This window comes from Phycodurus eques, chromosome 5 (assembly GCF_024500275.1).
Source record: "Phycodurus eques isolate BA_2022a chromosome 5, UOR_Pequ_1.1, whole genome shotgun sequence".
NCBI classification, from domain to species: domain Eukaryota; kingdom Metazoa; phylum Chordata; class Actinopteri; order Syngnathiformes; family Syngnathidae; genus Phycodurus; species Phycodurus eques.
The window spans coordinates 10,865,633-10,882,075 of NC_084529.1; the positions used below are offsets into that span (position 1 = coordinate 10,865,633).

At 41.9% G+C, this 16,443-nt stretch overlaps 1 protein-coding gene across 3 annotated transcripts in view; it reads left to right on the forward strand.

Moving 5' to 3' along the window:
• Window positions 1–16,443, forward strand: part of hydin (HYDIN axonemal central pair apparatus protein) — a 123,375-nt gene that overhangs the window by 76,763 nt on the left and 30,169 nt on the right. For 2 of the 3 annotated variants that reach the window (XM_061677469.1, XM_061677471.1), the window contains exons 54-68: window positions 57–229; window positions 342–540; window positions 2,979–3,072; window positions 3,179–3,272; window positions 3,393–3,552; window positions 3,865–3,947; window positions 4,149–4,304; window positions 5,075–5,171; window positions 7,082–7,286; window positions 13,328–13,560; window positions 13,634–13,782; window positions 13,851–14,037; window positions 14,196–14,304; window positions 14,526–14,765; window positions 16,017–16,162. In XM_061677469.1, the coding sequence (XP_061533453.1) occupies window positions 57–229; window positions 342–540; window positions 2,979–3,072; window positions 3,179–3,272; window positions 3,393–3,552; window positions 3,865–3,947; window positions 4,149–4,304; window positions 5,075–5,171; window positions 7,082–7,286; window positions 13,328–13,560; window positions 13,634–13,782; window positions 13,851–14,037; window positions 14,196–14,304; window positions 14,526–14,765; window positions 16,017–16,162 (2,325 nt within the window). The remainder of the gene's footprint in view (window positions 1–56; window positions 230–341; window positions 541–2,978; window positions 3,073–3,178; window positions 3,273–3,392; window positions 3,553–3,864; window positions 3,948–4,148; window positions 4,305–5,074; window positions 5,172–7,081; window positions 7,287–13,327; window positions 13,561–13,633; window positions 13,783–13,850; window positions 14,038–14,195; window positions 14,305–14,525; window positions 14,766–16,016; window positions 16,163–16,443) is intronic. The other variant, XM_061677470.1, reaches the window with a different exon arrangement.

Below are 16,443 nucleotides of genomic sequence, written 5' to 3' on the forward strand. Positions count from 1 at the left end.
ACATCATAGAGATGACTGTTTTTATATTATACTGGGTTATTATTCCACCTTGTCAGGAGTTGACTGTCTGGGCCTACCCAACAACTCCAGGAGAAATCAAGGACAACATTGTGTGTTGTATCAAGGACAATCCAGAGGTTTTCACTATTGCGCTGTCCTGCTTGGGGGTACGACCAGAGCTGGAGCTAGAAAGCAAGCGTCTGAATTTCAACAGGGTTTTACTTCACAGGTACCAGATATTTGAGATGTTTTTCAACAATCAGTATCCGTCAGCCCTGTTTCCCATGTGTCCCATGTGTTGGAGGCGTTTTCTATAACATAACATATCTTCTCCACTAAAGGCAGGAGAGTCGAAGTGTGAAGCTCCACAACAGGACACCTCTGCCAATATCTTGGAGGCTTCATGGTATAGAGGAACTCGGTGACGAGTTTAGTGTATCTCAGGACCACAGTGTCGTCTTACCTAACTCCTCCCTCCTCTTGACTGTGCACTTTTTGGCCAAAAAGCCATTGAATATTAAAAAGCAATTACGCCTTGAGGTAAGCTACCATTAGGCATGTGCACATAACAATTGTGGGAACTGATTAGCATTTATCAGTACCGTTGTTTCGATTCCTTCTAAAGAATGAACGTTTTGAGTCAACATACTGAACTGAATCACCTTATGAAGTGATTCGTTTTTTTGTCAGTTCTGTCAGCTCCTTGCGAGCAAGTCGGCTGGGAACGGAAACACAACTACAGCGTTCTGTCACTCACTCATAAATCTTGACCAATGAGCAGCCAGCGTGCAAGCGGTGGAGGAACTGTACTGAACGTACTGAACTATGATTTGCGATTTGCCACGGAACGACGAAGCATAACTGCAGCGTTCTGTCACTCACAAATAACCAATGAGCAGCCAGTTTACAGGTTGAGGAGTGTTCTGAACTATTACTGTGAGTGAGTCGTTCGCGATGCGCCAAGGAATAACGTGCAACGCAGTGAACTTCTGCCATAAGTGATTTTAACAGTTTGTCGTCATGGGTATGGCTTTCATTGGCATCCGTTTGTCCAACAGCTAATGGCTAATGTTGTGTCAAGTGGATAAAAACAAGCACACGAGGCAAGTATCGAGGTAGCCATTATCTTAATAGACAAAACATAAAATAATGAGAGTAGAAACAAGGTGAAGCTGCAAGCAGCGGTGAGTTAAGGGAAATTTATTTGAAATGATTTATAATAAATTTAAAATAACACATGTATATATGTACACATACAGTACATGTTATCCTCCCAGTCTGCTACAATTAGTATTGTTGTTTAGTATTATCATATTAATAATGCTAATTTGCAGTTAAATTGTAGTTTTATAGCAAAACTTGCTTGTCGAGTGTTGTTTTTGTATTTCTTCTTTTCATTTCAGTACAAGAAAACTCAGTAATTAATGCATTAAAGTCCCCCTAATTAGTGGTGGGCTTCAATGCATTGATTGTGATTAATTAATTAAAAACAAATTAATTAGTTTTTTTAAAAAATTACACATTTTAATCACATTTTGTGGTCCAAACAAGGCGGAACCTTTGTCAGTGCATGATTTCCAGGTATACCGATTACACTGACACAAACGTCAGAGCTCAGCACCAAAATGGTGGAATTGGATTAAACAATTTAAACGCAATTCTGTTCTCAAAAAATGTTCCTTAAATGGCACTTTAACTTTAGGTCAGTTTAATTTTGCCCAGGGATATTTTATATAAATGTTTCTGTTTTGTATTACAATGAAATTAAAAGCATATTTCCAGCATTAACAAAATTCCTGTTTGTGTCAATTATTTGGTTTAGTCATGCACTAAAATCCATTTAAATTAAACCATGTTGCTTTTTAGAAAAAATATTGTTATACGATTAAAATGTAACTATTTAAATTAATTAATTAGTCTCTAATTAATTAGATTTTTTTAAATCAACTCCCACCCCATATATATATATCAAATCAAATGAATACTTCCTCCTTGTACTATTCTGAAATAAAAACTAAAATTCTAATTTGATTATTTGAAAACTATATAGCTCCCTGTCTATGTCCTGGTTGCAGTTTTTTTTTTTTTTGATAACAGATTGAGTCACAACATCGTATTGCCAAAATTCTTCTTTTTAATTTAAAATGCCTTACTTTAAAGGGGATATATTTTGCCAAACCAACTTTCTCCAGTATTTGGGATGTAATGTTGTCTCTATGGTGCCTCAGTAAATGTGAAATATTTTGAAATGTGAATTATAATAATAAATATATATATGTACACATATAGCCGCTACTGTGGAAGACTGGTTAGCACATCTACCTCACAGTTCTGAGGTCTGTTTGAACCCTGGTCCCCATAACTGTGAGGCAGATATGCTAACCAGTCGTCCACCATGCCATATAATACAATAAATAATAATATAATTAATAATAATAACCAAGCTTCAAGACGACAGAGGTGGGTTGCCACGGTGCGGGTGCAGGGTGTCAGCGATTGTCCGCTGTGGTGTAAAGTCTCCAGTGGGAGCCTGGGTGGATATAGTGCAGAAGGATGCCTGCGGTAGGAGCCGCACAAATGGATGTTCATGGCTGTCACGACCGAGGCAGAGTGGGCTAGTTGATAAGAGCTGAACTTGTTTTTTATGCATCTCCATCTCCCCGTCTTTTGTAGTTTACAATACGCGACAACAAACAACGCATAATCCTTCAGTGGAAGTGTTGAGTGAATGTGAACATCAGGGCTGAATCATTAACTTCACGATGAAGCACTTGGAGGATTCTGTTTGAAAAGAAAAAAAACATTAAACAAATATTTTGTATGAACATTTTTAATTAACTGGTTCAATTGATTCAATGCACTCGGTTTCGCTCCAGTGATTCAATGCAGCAAAAGAACTGCTCTGCCCATCACCATTTTTATTTCGGCAGGTTGTATTGTTGTTCTTGATCTGTATGTGCTCTATATATTTTTTTCAGGTTTCAGATGCAGAAAATATTTTGGGAATCTTATACACGGATAAAATACAGGTCTCTGCAGAAGCCTTTGATGTAGCCTTGGACATCACACCAGGTCCAAATCAGAAGAATTTGTAATATACAATATGTAGTACAAGGACTGGTATGGTATAGTATTGCTATTTTTTTTAACACAACCGATACTCATCATTTTATGGCAGATTGCTGTCTGGACTTTGGAACTATAAAAGTTTTTGAAGAGGTAGAACGTACCATCAAACTGAAAAACCAAGGAAAATATGAATTTATATACAAGTGAGTTTAGACTGCTGGGTCTTTACATCGTGCCATTATTGTACCATTGTTCAGACTCATATGGAGAGAATATGTGTTGTACTAATATATCCCTTGCCTGCTGACTCATTGTTTCACTAGGATTTTAGTTGGGGAAAAAAACCCAAACCTAATCTCGGCCTTCACGATGTCCCCCGCAACTGGTACCTTAATTCCTCGCAAAAAGTACACACCCATTCAGATCATCTGCAAACCCAAGAAAGAAGTCTCAATCACAGACAAGCCTGTCCTCTCCTGTCAGGTATGACTGTGGGCATACACACAATACAATTTTAGATTAACAAAACATTATTTAAACTCAAACTGTATGACTAAATTACTTTCAATGACAGACTGTGAGCCACCACTTGACACCACAGACTGTAATTTCAGGTCACTTCCACTGAAGTCTCCGTAAAACTTATTTATTCATTCTATGTTAGAGAACAGACAGAGTCATGAACATACTATACATTTTAACTACTAGATCATGTTCAGATATATACATTTGTTTAAAACCACACAGTAAACAACTTGAAGTGGTGTTGTAAGTAATTGTAATTGTCTCCTACAGGTGATTGAACCCAGCAGTGGGGATGGAGGACATATTGTAGCCATTTTGCCCATCAGTGTTTCAGTCCAGTCCGTCTTTTCCAGGTTTAGTTTTAATGTCTTATCTTTTTTTTGTAGAAAATGTGTGCTTTTTTTTAATGCTGCGCTCAACATTTTGTTGAAAGAACTTTGTGATTATCTTTGTTGCAATAATTGCAAACATAAAGTCATTGTGTCTCATATGTGACTGCATAGTATTTTTGGTAATGCAGTGATTCCAACATACTGTATTCTTGTCTGGTGTAGGTACACAATCTCACCTTCGTGTGACATCAACTTTGGTCCTCTTGTTTATGGCTCCAAGAAAAGTCAAACCTTCACAATTGAGAACAATGGAATATTTGAGACCCATTACACCATCATCTGTGTGGGCATTGACATTTGCCCACGAGCAAGGCAGGGGTAGGGGAGCACCACAGCATGACAGCAATTCAACAGAAACCTTTGTCTGCAATGTGCATAGGTTTATTTCCTCCACTTTGTCTTTGCATAACCTGTCTCTGTCCCTTTTTTGGAGGTGGGGGGGTGGGGTTATTTTTATTGGCAATGGTATTGTACAAAAATTTTAACATGTAATCGTGGACAGTATATACACATATACCGTACTTTCTCGTGTATAAAGCTCGTTTTTTAACCCCCAGAAAATTGTCAAAAGTCAATAGTTCACATTATACATAGGTATAGGAGAAAATGAAAAATACTTTCACATTTTATCAATGTATGCCGCCCCCTAGAGGTTATGAAAAAGTTGTACACCTTCATTCTAGTATGCCACCTAGAAGTTATGAAAAGGTTGTACACCTTCATTCTAGTATGACACCTAGAGGTTATGAAAAATGTGTAGACTACACTTCCATAACAATATGACAGGGGTACATATGACTGCATATATGTACAATTGTGCTCATAAGTTGACATAACCAGGGAGAATTTGTGAAATATTATTATCATTATTTTTTTAATACGACTGATGACTGAACAACAAGCATCATTAATTTCTTTATGGTTATGTTTTGTTTAATGATAATCCTTCTCTGAAATGCAGTTTAATTTGAATTAATTAATTTGAATGTTCATATTTTTCATATACAGTGTAACAGTACAAACCAATCTCTGTCACTTTTAAGAAGAGACACCGTTTAAGAGTAAATTATATTTTGTGTTGGTCACAGTAAGAAAGCCGCTCGAGAGAGCGTGTCAGAGAAGTCTCATCCAACCGGGAGCAAAATGAGGAGCGAGTCCTTCCATAAAGATACAAACATCTCGCAGGTGAGACTATTTGTGGAAATAAGTGAACAGGCAACCTTTGATCCATACTTTTATTGTTTTCAGTATTCTATTGATGCGGCACGGTGGACGACTGGTTAGAGCGTCTGCCTCACAGTTCTGAGGTCCCGTCTATGTGGAGTTTGCATGTTCTCCCCGTGCCTGCGTGAGTTTTCTCCGGGCACTCCGGTTTCCTCCCACATCCCAAAAACAAAACTGACAGTAAAAAAACAAAACAAAACAAAACAAAAACTGAATTGAACTTTAATTTATTTTATATTTTATATTTAATTTATCCAAGTAATTTATTGAGATTATTTTTCAGTTTTTTATCCATCCATCCATCCATCCATTTTCTGAGCCGCTTCTCCTCACAAAGGGCGTCGCGGGGGTGCTGGAGCCTATCCCAGCTATCATCGGGCAGGAAGCGGGGAACATCCCGAACTGGTTGCCAGCCAATCGCAGGGCACATACAAACAAACAACCATTCGCACTCACATTCACACCTACGGGTAATTTAGAGTCTACAATTCATGCATGTTTTTGGGATGTGGGAGGAAACCGGAGTGCCCGGAGAAAACCCACGCACACACGGGGGAGAACATGCAAACTCCACACAGGCGGGGCCGGGGATTGAACCCCGGTCCTCAGAACTGTGAGGCTGACGCTCTAACCAGTCCCCCACCGTGCCGCCTCAGTTTTTTTAAATGTATTTTATTAATTAAATCTATTCAATTGTAGAATATCCTTATGTTTAAGTTAAGCAGTGTTTGTGATGCAATTTAAATATGTATTTTTGTTATTGGTTTTATTGAAGTTATTTTTCAGGATTTCCTAAAATATTTTTTGTTTATTTTATTCAATTGTAGTACATTCGTATTATTAAAGGTAGCTTTATGTAACCCATTGGTAATAATAAATGGGTCAGTTTTTCTAATACTTTCTGTTGCTGATCATCATTCTCTGTTTTGAGTAATATCACTTGATCGAGCCGTTTCTAACATTTCATACTACAAAATAAAGTATGTCTAATTATGCTGATATCGGATCGGACCAATATCGGTATCGGCCAAAACTCAAGGCTGCAATATTAGTATCGGATCGAAGTGAAAAAGGCGGATCGGGACATCCCTAACGTTCACTGCTCCAGTCACGCAGGAATCGTTGAGTCCTTTTCCACATAAAGAGACATTTCCATGCGAGACAACTGTATTTGTGCTGCTTTTAAAGGGGATGAAAGAACCCGTTTCAATTGGACAGGAATAAAGTCAACTGTGGTGATGCCCACACCAAGCAGCGCAGATGTCCCATTTTAAATGTGCTGGGGGTTCGCTGGTCCATGAAATTACCAAAACCAGGTCCAGCCCGCCTCCTCGCAGACTTATGCAAAACGCGTCGCTGGAATTCTGCTACTCACGGAAATAGAACCAACGGTCTCAGCAGGCGTGGGTTTAGACCGAGTTTCTGCCACCAAATTGTCACTATGCCAGGCGCATGTGAAAGGACACGCCTTCACTGTGCCAGGACGGCCAGCTTGTCAAAAAACGGTCTGACGAATTGGCAAACACGCACAGTGAGCCTTGTGCTTGCATGGAAATCAGGATGCACCAGTTCTTGCGCTGTGCTCCGCTGCACATACACCGTCTCCAAAAATAGAACCCAAAGTGTTTCAGATAGTGTAGTCCGACTGTGAAATCACAATTCTGCAAAAGTCAGAACAGCTTGCTCACAGACATATTTAGGAAATAGGGAATTCAGAAAAGATTTACTTGGTTGTGTAACTTCACATTGTATGTGTGGGCAGGCATTCCAGAAACCCAACTATTTGTATACCAGCAATCAGTTCTTCGTATGTCCCCAGTAAATCACAACTTTGAAAGACTAACCTTGGTTTCCTTGTTTTGCATTTCCAGAATCGACTCAGCACAGGGGTGTTTGCAGTATTCCCATGCACGGGAACAATGCAGCCCAGGACTCGGCAGGCAGTGACAGTTGAGTGTGTAGCTGAGCAGCTGGGCAGCTGGAGCCAGAAGTTGCTTATCGATATCAGTGGCCGTGACCCCTCAGACCACCCTGAAGGCATACCATACAAACTGATAGCTGAAGTCTGTAGGCCAGGTGGGAACTGCTTTGAGTCACTTTTATCTATTTAAGTTGTTGACTGTTTAACAATTGAGTCTTTTTTCAAGTTGCTTCAGCCCAAATCATAACTGAAACACCACAAACATTGGATATTGCTGCAAAAAGAACTTTTTGTCTACAGTGAACCCTCCAATGTTGAACACATTCCATTCAGATGCTGGTTAAACAACTTCCCATAGTAAAAGTAGAGCACAATGAATTGGTTCCAGGCTAAAACTGTCACCAGCATACACTGAACAACAATATCACACTTTTGGTTTTGCTCCCATTTTGTATGAGATGACCTCAAAAATTGTAAACCTTTTTAAACTTTCTTGTACACAAAAAAAGCCTATTTCGCGCCAATATTGTTCACAAATCTGTTAGTGAGCACTTCTCCTTTGCCAAGATAATTTATCCACCTCTCATGGTGAGGCATTTCAGGATGCTGACTAAACACAATGATTGTCTGCCCAATGCTGCCCACAATAAAATGTGCAGGTGTGCAGGTTTATGTGTGGGCAAAATGTGCAGGTTTATTGCACACCGCATATGTCAAAGGTTTTGTCGGGGTATGCAATTGGCATGTTAACTGCCAGAATGTTCACCAGAGCTGTTGCTGTGAATTGAATGTTTATTTCTGTGCCATAAGCCATCTCCAAAGGTGGTTTAAAGAATTTGGCTGTACATCCAACCAGCCTCACAACCGCAGACTTTGTGTAAACACAACAGCCCAGGACCTCCACATCCAGCAGCTTCACCTCCAAATATTCACTGAGACCAGCCATTTAGACATCTTGCCTCAATAATCGATTTTCATGACAAAAGAATTTCTGCACAAACTGTCAGAAACTGTCTCAGGGTAACTTATCTGCATGCTAGTGTAGCGTATATGGGGGTTAAATAAAAATGTAATTAATTTGGAAAAAGATACGATGGAAGGTAAACACCTGTGTTCTCTTCCGGGTTTGTCCGATTTACGCTTTAACGTGAAAATAAAACTAATCTGTCTCATAAAGAGGCACCACATCACTTTTTAGATGTATAAAACTTCAGGACAAAGTGACGACAAACCTTTTGTCAATCTCGTAATTTGACGGTTGCTACATGAATTAGATAAAGGTTCTCAATAACCAGAGGTCTTTTGTTGAACCCAAACACACACAAATGATACAGGTAGTGAATTTTTATAGAAAATTGAATGAGATCTAACATTGGAATCTACAAGGGAACAATGCAGGAAAGAAAACAAAAAGGACAGACAAACATTGGCAAAGGAGACTAACTTGTGATATGAGGGTGGAAGGAGCGTGTATTGGTTCCTGTTCTCGTTAATTTAAACCCAAATATGCTCTAAGCTGTACTTTTAATGGCCCACAAATTGTACATAACGTGCGTGGAACACACTTTAGGCAGCCTATTTGATCTCCCGAATGTTTGGCTGGTCCGGTCCGCACAGGGGAACAGGTGGATTTGGCGGGAAAGGAGGAGAAAAAAAAAAGCAGGAAAAAAAAAAGTTCCCAGGCATTGCGGCCAGAGCCTGTATGTCACTGTTCGCAAGACGTTCGAGGCGGACGGGTACTGCCCGCTTCCTTCCCCACAGAGTTTGCCCAGGTACCCAAAAGGGTAGCTTGGAGCGCTGGCAGGATGCCCTGTGGTGGGGAAGGGTCCGATGGGTCCTCGTAACCTCGTGGTGCGAGGTGGGGCTGAGCCAGTCTTTGGCAAATTGGTCGAACCAGAGCCAGCCAACAAAGGAGGCTCCGGCCTTTAAACCGGCCAAAAGGGGTCGTTACCCCCACTTTCCCCACTCTGGGGCCAACAGGGAACACCTCTTAATGTTACTTTTCCATTTTAGAATTATTATGTGTTTTAAAAACAGTGGGATAAAATATTAATTATTGGATTTAAGATAACAAGACCATTTTCCAGCTTTGCATTGTCACGCGCACATCCTCTTTAATCCCTGTCACGAATGTTTCAATTGTATGTGGTTGTTGAGAACACTGTAATATTTGCAATGTGGCATTTGTGTTGTGTGGGGAAACATTTCATCCGGTTCAGTTGACAAACAGATTTGACATCAGACATTCCAATTTGCAGAAATACAATCACTAGTGGCGCTATTGCGATGGTAACACTAGTGGCGTTCCTGCAAAGTCCTTAAAATATTATATAACATTCAAGTCCAGTGAAGATTGTGACTGGTTAAGCCGGGGTTGCAGTAGTTTTCCACTACCTATGGGTGTCGCTATGCTCTATCCATTGTCCCAGGCAGAAGGAACAAATTTCACTGAAAACAGCGGGAAAAAGAACTCTTTGTTGGTGAGACTCTTCAGGCTGGCTGGGGCTGGAAGTTAATTAATTTAGCGTCTGGATGAGAAACCAGGTGTCTGTGTCTCAGCTTTGAGACACAGAAATCATTTAGAGTCTGTGCGCAAAGTTAAGCCTCCTCGTGCTTCTTCGTAGATAAACAGACAAGGTTTTCCTTAGATGTCTTGTGTATGCAGACTGACTCAGCGGGCAGGCGAGGCAGGTATGCGGAACAGCACGAGAACTGGGTGTTGCTGGGTGTCATCTTTAGTGGCGTGTCCGTTACACTAGTCATCCTCATTCCGGTCTTGACGTGACTGCAGTTTGTCATCGTAACCGACTTCAGTGGGCAAATACTCACATTCGATGGCATCTGCTCTCTTCACGGATGAATCCCAGTTTTCACTGTTCAGGGCAGATGGCAGATGGCAGACAGCGCGTATGGCATTGTGTGGGTGAGAGGTTTGTTGATGTCAACATTGTGGATCGAGAGGTCCATGGTCATGGTGGGGTTATAGCATGGGCAGGCATAAGTTATGGACAACAATCACAGGTGCATTTATTGATTGCATTTTTAAATTGACACAGACACTTTGACACGATCCTGAGAACCATTTTTGCGTCATTCATCAATGACCATCACCTGATGGTGCAGCATGATAATGCTGGGCCCCATATATTGCAAGTATCTATACAAAATTGCTGGAAGCAGGAATCATCCCAGTTCTTGCATTGCCTTCATACTCACTGGACATGTCATCTACTGAGCATGTTGGGAAAGATCTTGAGCCACATATATGCTTGCATGGTCCAGTTCCTGCCAATCTCCAGCAACTTTGCACAGCCATTGAAAAGGAGCATTTTGAGATGCCACACCCGTGAGATGGATGGATTATTTTAGCAAAAGGAGAAGTGCTCAGATTTGCAAACAAGCCTTTAATCTTGGAGTTGATCTCATGAAGAATGTGAGCTAAAACAGAAATCTATCCATCCATCTATTCATTTTCTACCGCTTATCCGAGGTCGGGTCGCGGGGGCAGTAGGTTTAGCAGGGATGCCCAGATTTCCCTCTCCCCAGCCACTTCATCCATCTCTTTCCAGGCCAGCCGAAGGATGTAGTCTCTCCAGCGTGTCCTGAGTCATCCCCGGGTCTCCTCCCGGTGGGACGTGCCCAGGAACACCTCACCGGGGAGGCGTCCAGGAGGCATCCGAATCAGATGCCCCAGCCACCTTCATCTGGCTCCTCTTGATGTGAAGGAGCAGCGGCTCTACTCTGAGATCCTCCCGGATGACCGAGCTTATCATCCTACCTCTAAGGGAGAGCCCGGACACGCTGCGGAGGAAACTCATTTCGGTCGCTTGTATCCGGGATCTTGTTCTTTCGGTCACGACCCACAGCTCATGACCGTAGGTGAGGGTAGGAACGTAGATCGACCGGTAAATCGAGAGTTTCGCCTTTTGGCTAAGCTCCTTCTTTACCACAACGGATCGATACAAAGTCCGCATCACTGCAGACGCTGCACCGATCCGCCTGTCGAGCCATTCTTCCCTCACTCGTGCACAAGACCCCAAGATACTTGAACTCCACTTGGAGCAGGATCTGATCCCCGACCTGGAGAGGGCACGCCACCCTATTCCGACTGAGAACCATGATCTCAGATTTGGAGGTGCTGTTTCTCATCCCAGCCGCTTCACATTCGGTTGCGAACTGCTCCAGCGAGAGTTGGAGGTCACGGCTTGATGAAGCCAACAAAACCACATCATCTGCAAAAAGCAGAGATGCAATACTGAGGCCACCAAACTGGACCCCCTCTACTCCTCGGCTGTGCCTCGAAATTCTGTCCATAAAAGTTATGAACAAAATCGGTGACAAAGGGCAGCCTTGACGGAGTCCAACCCTCACCGGAAACGAGTCCGACTTACTGCCGGATATGCGGACCAAACTCTGACTCCGGTCGTACAGCCCGTATCAGGGGGTTCGGTACCCCATACTCCCGAAGCACCCCCCACATGACCCCCGAGGGACACGGTCGAACGCCTTCTCCAAGTCCACAAAACACATGTAGACTGGTTGGGCGAACTCCCATGAAAAAAAAAAACCACACTGCTCCTCCTGAATCTGAGATTCAACTTCCCGACAGACTCTCCTCTTCAGCACCCCTGAATAGACCTTACCAGGGAGGCTGAGGAGTGTAATCCCCCTGTAGTTGGAGCACACCCTCCAGTCCCCCTTCTTAAAAAGGGGGACCACCACCCCAGTCTGCCAATCCAGAGGCGCTGTCCTCGATGTCCACGCGATGTTGCAGAGGCGTGTCAACCAGGACAGCCCTACAACATCCAGAGCCTTGAGGAACTTGCCACCGAGGAGCTTTTTAACCACCTTGGTGACCTCAACCCCAGAAATAAGAGAGCCCGCCGCAGAGAACCCAGACTCTGCTCCCTCATGGGAAGGCGTGTCAGTGGAATTGAGGAGATCTTCAAGATATTCTCCCCACCGGCTCACAACGTCCCGAATCGAGGTCAGCAGCACCCCACTATACACAGTGTTGATGGTGCGCTGCTTCCCCCTCCTGAGACGACGGATGGTTTCCTCTAATTTCCTCGAAGCCGTCCGGAAGTCTTTCTCCATGGCCTCACCGAACTCCTCCCATGCCCGGGTTTTTGCTTCAGCGACCACCAAAGCTGCATTCCGCTTGGCCAGCCGGTACCCATCAGCTGCCTCAGGAGTCCTACAAAAAAAGGCCCGATAGGACTCCTTCCTCAGCTTGACGGCATCCCTCACCGTTGGTGTCCACCAACGGGTTCGGGAATTGCCGCCACGACAGGCACCAACCACCTTATGGTCACAGCTCTGGTCGGCCGCCTAAGCAATGGAGGCGCGGAACATGGTCCACTCGGACTTGATGTCCCCCGCCTCCTCCGGAACATGAGCAAAGTTCTATCGGAGGTGGGAGTTGAAACTCCTTCTGACAGGGGATTCCACCAGACGTTCCCAGCAGACCCTCACAATTCGTTTGGGCCTGCCACATCTGACCGGTGGTGGGTGATCAGTTGACAGCTCCACCCCTCTCTTTACCTGAGTGTCCAAGACATGCGGCCGCAACTCCGATGACACGACCACAAAGTCGATCATCGAACTTCGACCTACGGTGTCCTGGTGCCGAGTGCACGTGTGGACACCCTTATGCTTGAACATGGTGTTCGTTATGGACAATCCGCGATGAGCACAGAAGTCCAATAACAGAACACCGCTCGGGTTCTTATTGGGGGGGCCGTTCCTCCCAAACACGGCCTTCCAATTTCCTTAGCTGGATAAATAAAGGTTAAATGAATAAAATAAATAAATATGTGATTAATTATATTGCTCATATTGTACGAGGGAGCCAGAGCCTTTCGAATGTCACAGTAAATTACACGTCAGGTTTGGTAGTTATCACTACATTGTTTGTGTTTGCAATCAATTGTACCCTTCAGTGGTAGCATCGGAAAAAACAAAACACTCATGTGGAGTTAATCCTTTAGATGCTAAGTAAACTGAAGTTCACTGAACCTGGTTGAACTGCGTATTGTACAGCTTTTGGGGCATTTGACTTTGGAGGGTCCGTAAACTTAAATAACTGTACTGTACCATACAGAGGCTCAAGCAAGTGGTGCAGTGTTGAGGTGTTTTGTTTCCCCATTTTTCTTTTTTCTTTTCATGAATTAACTTTTTTCTTGTTGTCATACAGGCATTGTGTTGGACATGGCCTCTATCTTTGAGGAGCACCATATGTGTCAAAACAGCAGCCAGCTATCATCCGAACAATTTTTCAGTGCTGAACAAGTTTTTATCCTGGACGAGAACAAGTTTATTTTCAACAAAATTATTGTGGGGCAAACTTCTCAGGCTCGCTTAAAGCTCACCAACAACAGCAAGGTGCCTTACACGCTCAACTTGGCCATCAGATATGTTGGCATTAAGGTAAAGATTTGTCGACTGCATGGATTATTCTATTCCAATTGAAAAATGTTCAAAATGCCCATTATCTTTGCAGATGTCCGGCAATGTTGATGTTTTTGAATTGTCTTCTCCAACTTTGTTCGTTCCTGGCCAATCCCACGCATTCACTTCTTTGAGCTTCACACCACATACCATGCATCTCTACAATGCTGTTTTTGAAGCCACGTTTGATAAAAGCAGCAGGTATGCTTCAAGATGGTATGCTGTATTGTAATCCTTTGAATTGATTATATCCCCTCTCTATGTTGAAGGATAACAACAAACCTAAAGAGCAAGGTCCTGGAGTTTGACATAGTTGGTGAAGGCTGTCTGCCAGTTGTTTCAGTGATACGTCCGGCCAGCAAATCAAGTCCAGTCTTGCACTTCAGACGGACATTGGTAGGACGTACTAATTCCCTACCCTTGGTGCTCCTAAATGATGGCAATGTGCCAGCTCAGGTGAGTGAATACACTTTCTGTTATTGCTTTATGTGTCATCAGTATTCTGCATGACAAAACATTATGTATTGATTTTCTTAGTCAAACAATCATTTATTTGTAATATTTGTGAGACAAAGGCAACTTTTTTTTACAATCCTTATGTTTGTGTTATAAAGGTCCAGATTGACATGACGGATACACACAGTGTGTTAACGCTCAAAGCTGCACCTGGCAACAAATGTGGCACTATTCACTTCTCTCAATTTGAGGACACCCTTGACTCTGGTAAAAAAAACATTTCCTGTAAAGGATAATTTACCTAAATCTGCCTCTGTTTTAATAATTTCTGTGCTGTGCATTGAATCAATCAAACAATCAATCAAAGCAAAATATCATAATCTGCATCCAAATGATAACTTTCATGACTTAGTTGTTTATTCTTTTATTTACCAAAGACATCTTTACAGTGTTTGGAACAGTCTCCATTAAGTTATTTTCTTCAACAGAGCTTCGCTTAGTCCACAGTGCGTGCGTGAAACTTGATCTTAATGAGAGGGTTGAATTTGAGGTCACATTCTCCTCAAACAAACATCTGAAGGTGGATGACAAGATTTCAGTGCAAGTAAAGGGCAGCCAGTATAGTAATGCTACAATTCAAGTAAGTGGAGAGGCTTACCAGCAACTTGTCAGCCTTGACAACATCAGAAAGCCACCACGGGAGATGAATCCAAATTATAATGAGGAAGGTAAGAGTTAAATGTATTGCTTGAAGCAAATATTACATGTGAAGAGGAGGGGGAGTACTTTTCATGTTAGTAATTCCCATATTGCTTAGTTGTATTGAGTAATTGGAATTATTGTTCAACAACCTCACCCAACCAGTCAAGTATTAAGTATGTTACTAAATCCAGAAAAAAACGGCCGCCATTTTCTTTCCATTTCGCTGTGCTGGATTTTCTGCACTTGGATTTAGCAAAGGTCCTCCAAAATGGCGTTTTTTTTCATTGTTTTACGCAAAGTAATCCTTGTTCTTTTCCACTGATGTTTTGGGAAAATCCCTTTACCACCTTGTTTTTTAAATTCCTAATTCAGATGAGCTTTTCTGTGGTTCTGACATAAATGAAAACGTTCCTTGAGTTCGGTGTGCAAAATCACACGTTCATAGGATTCGGACACGATTGAAAACTACATACACGTGATGAATTGAAAACTATATGGACATGATGAACTATTATTATTCTTGTTTTCTGTTTGAAATAATTCTGACTGTGCCCTCGCTCTCACTTTGGCCCTGAAAATGAGATGGCTCTAGGGGCCGAAAAATTTTAAAAAATCTAAAAATTGACTGTTTAAACATCACATTTTCATCTCAATTAATACAGAATATCCGGGAATTTTTTGACCAAAGAGTCAAGGTTTGGGTCACACATTTCCTATCGATGTAGTGCACATAGATTTCGGGACAAGTAAATTGGGGCTGGTTTGAGACATAAAAGTTGGCAGAAAATCCTTAATCCTTTTCCGATTCCTATAAACCTTTATTTCCTCAATCCAATGATATAATCTATTTTGATCTACAGGTGGTTTGAAAATGTTAGTAACATACCTACAAGTATGTGCAGTTTATCAGAGGCTAACATGGTTAGCTAATACTAATCTGTGCATCCCAAAAAGAGCTTACTTTTTCACACAGTCGAGATGCCAAGTCATAGATGAACAAAGTCTGTGCCGGTTATTAGTTAGTATATAAATTAGACTCACGGTTAAATAATAGTGGGATGGAAATTTAGAACTACTTGAGACATTTTCAGAAATGACAGCCAACAAAAGACTTACTTTACTGTTTAATTTCGCACTTCATGGTTGGTTAAGCATTTGCTATAATGATGATAATAAAAATTCTAAAGCAGCAAAATTAAAAAACACAAAACATTTTTCATTAAAGTCTTGATGTTGCCATGATAAATAAATTAATGCAATGTTTTACATCCCCACAGATTATTCTGATTTGCTCAGTTTTGGTCACTGCCATGTCGCTTGTCCTGTCAAAGATAGTTTCACGATGACAAATCACAGCAGCAGCAACCAGGTGGTGAGGTTTGAGTGGCCCTCTGATGATGCCAATCTCACCTTTTCACCACAGGTAAACACTGTGGAGAAGTCTTCTTTATTAATTTACGTAAATTGTTTAAGGTTTGATGAAATTATTCAGCTCCTTAGTACACTAACTGTGCCGTCATCCCTTGACGACAAAATATATATTCACAACGTGACCACTACCGGTATTCAAATAATTAGATACAATTATAATTATATTATTAAATACAGTATAGTATATAGGTCACTGATGGTGTAGTGGTACACTCGCCTGACTTTGGTGCGGGCAACGTGGGTTCAGTTCCCAATCAGTGACAGTGTGAATGC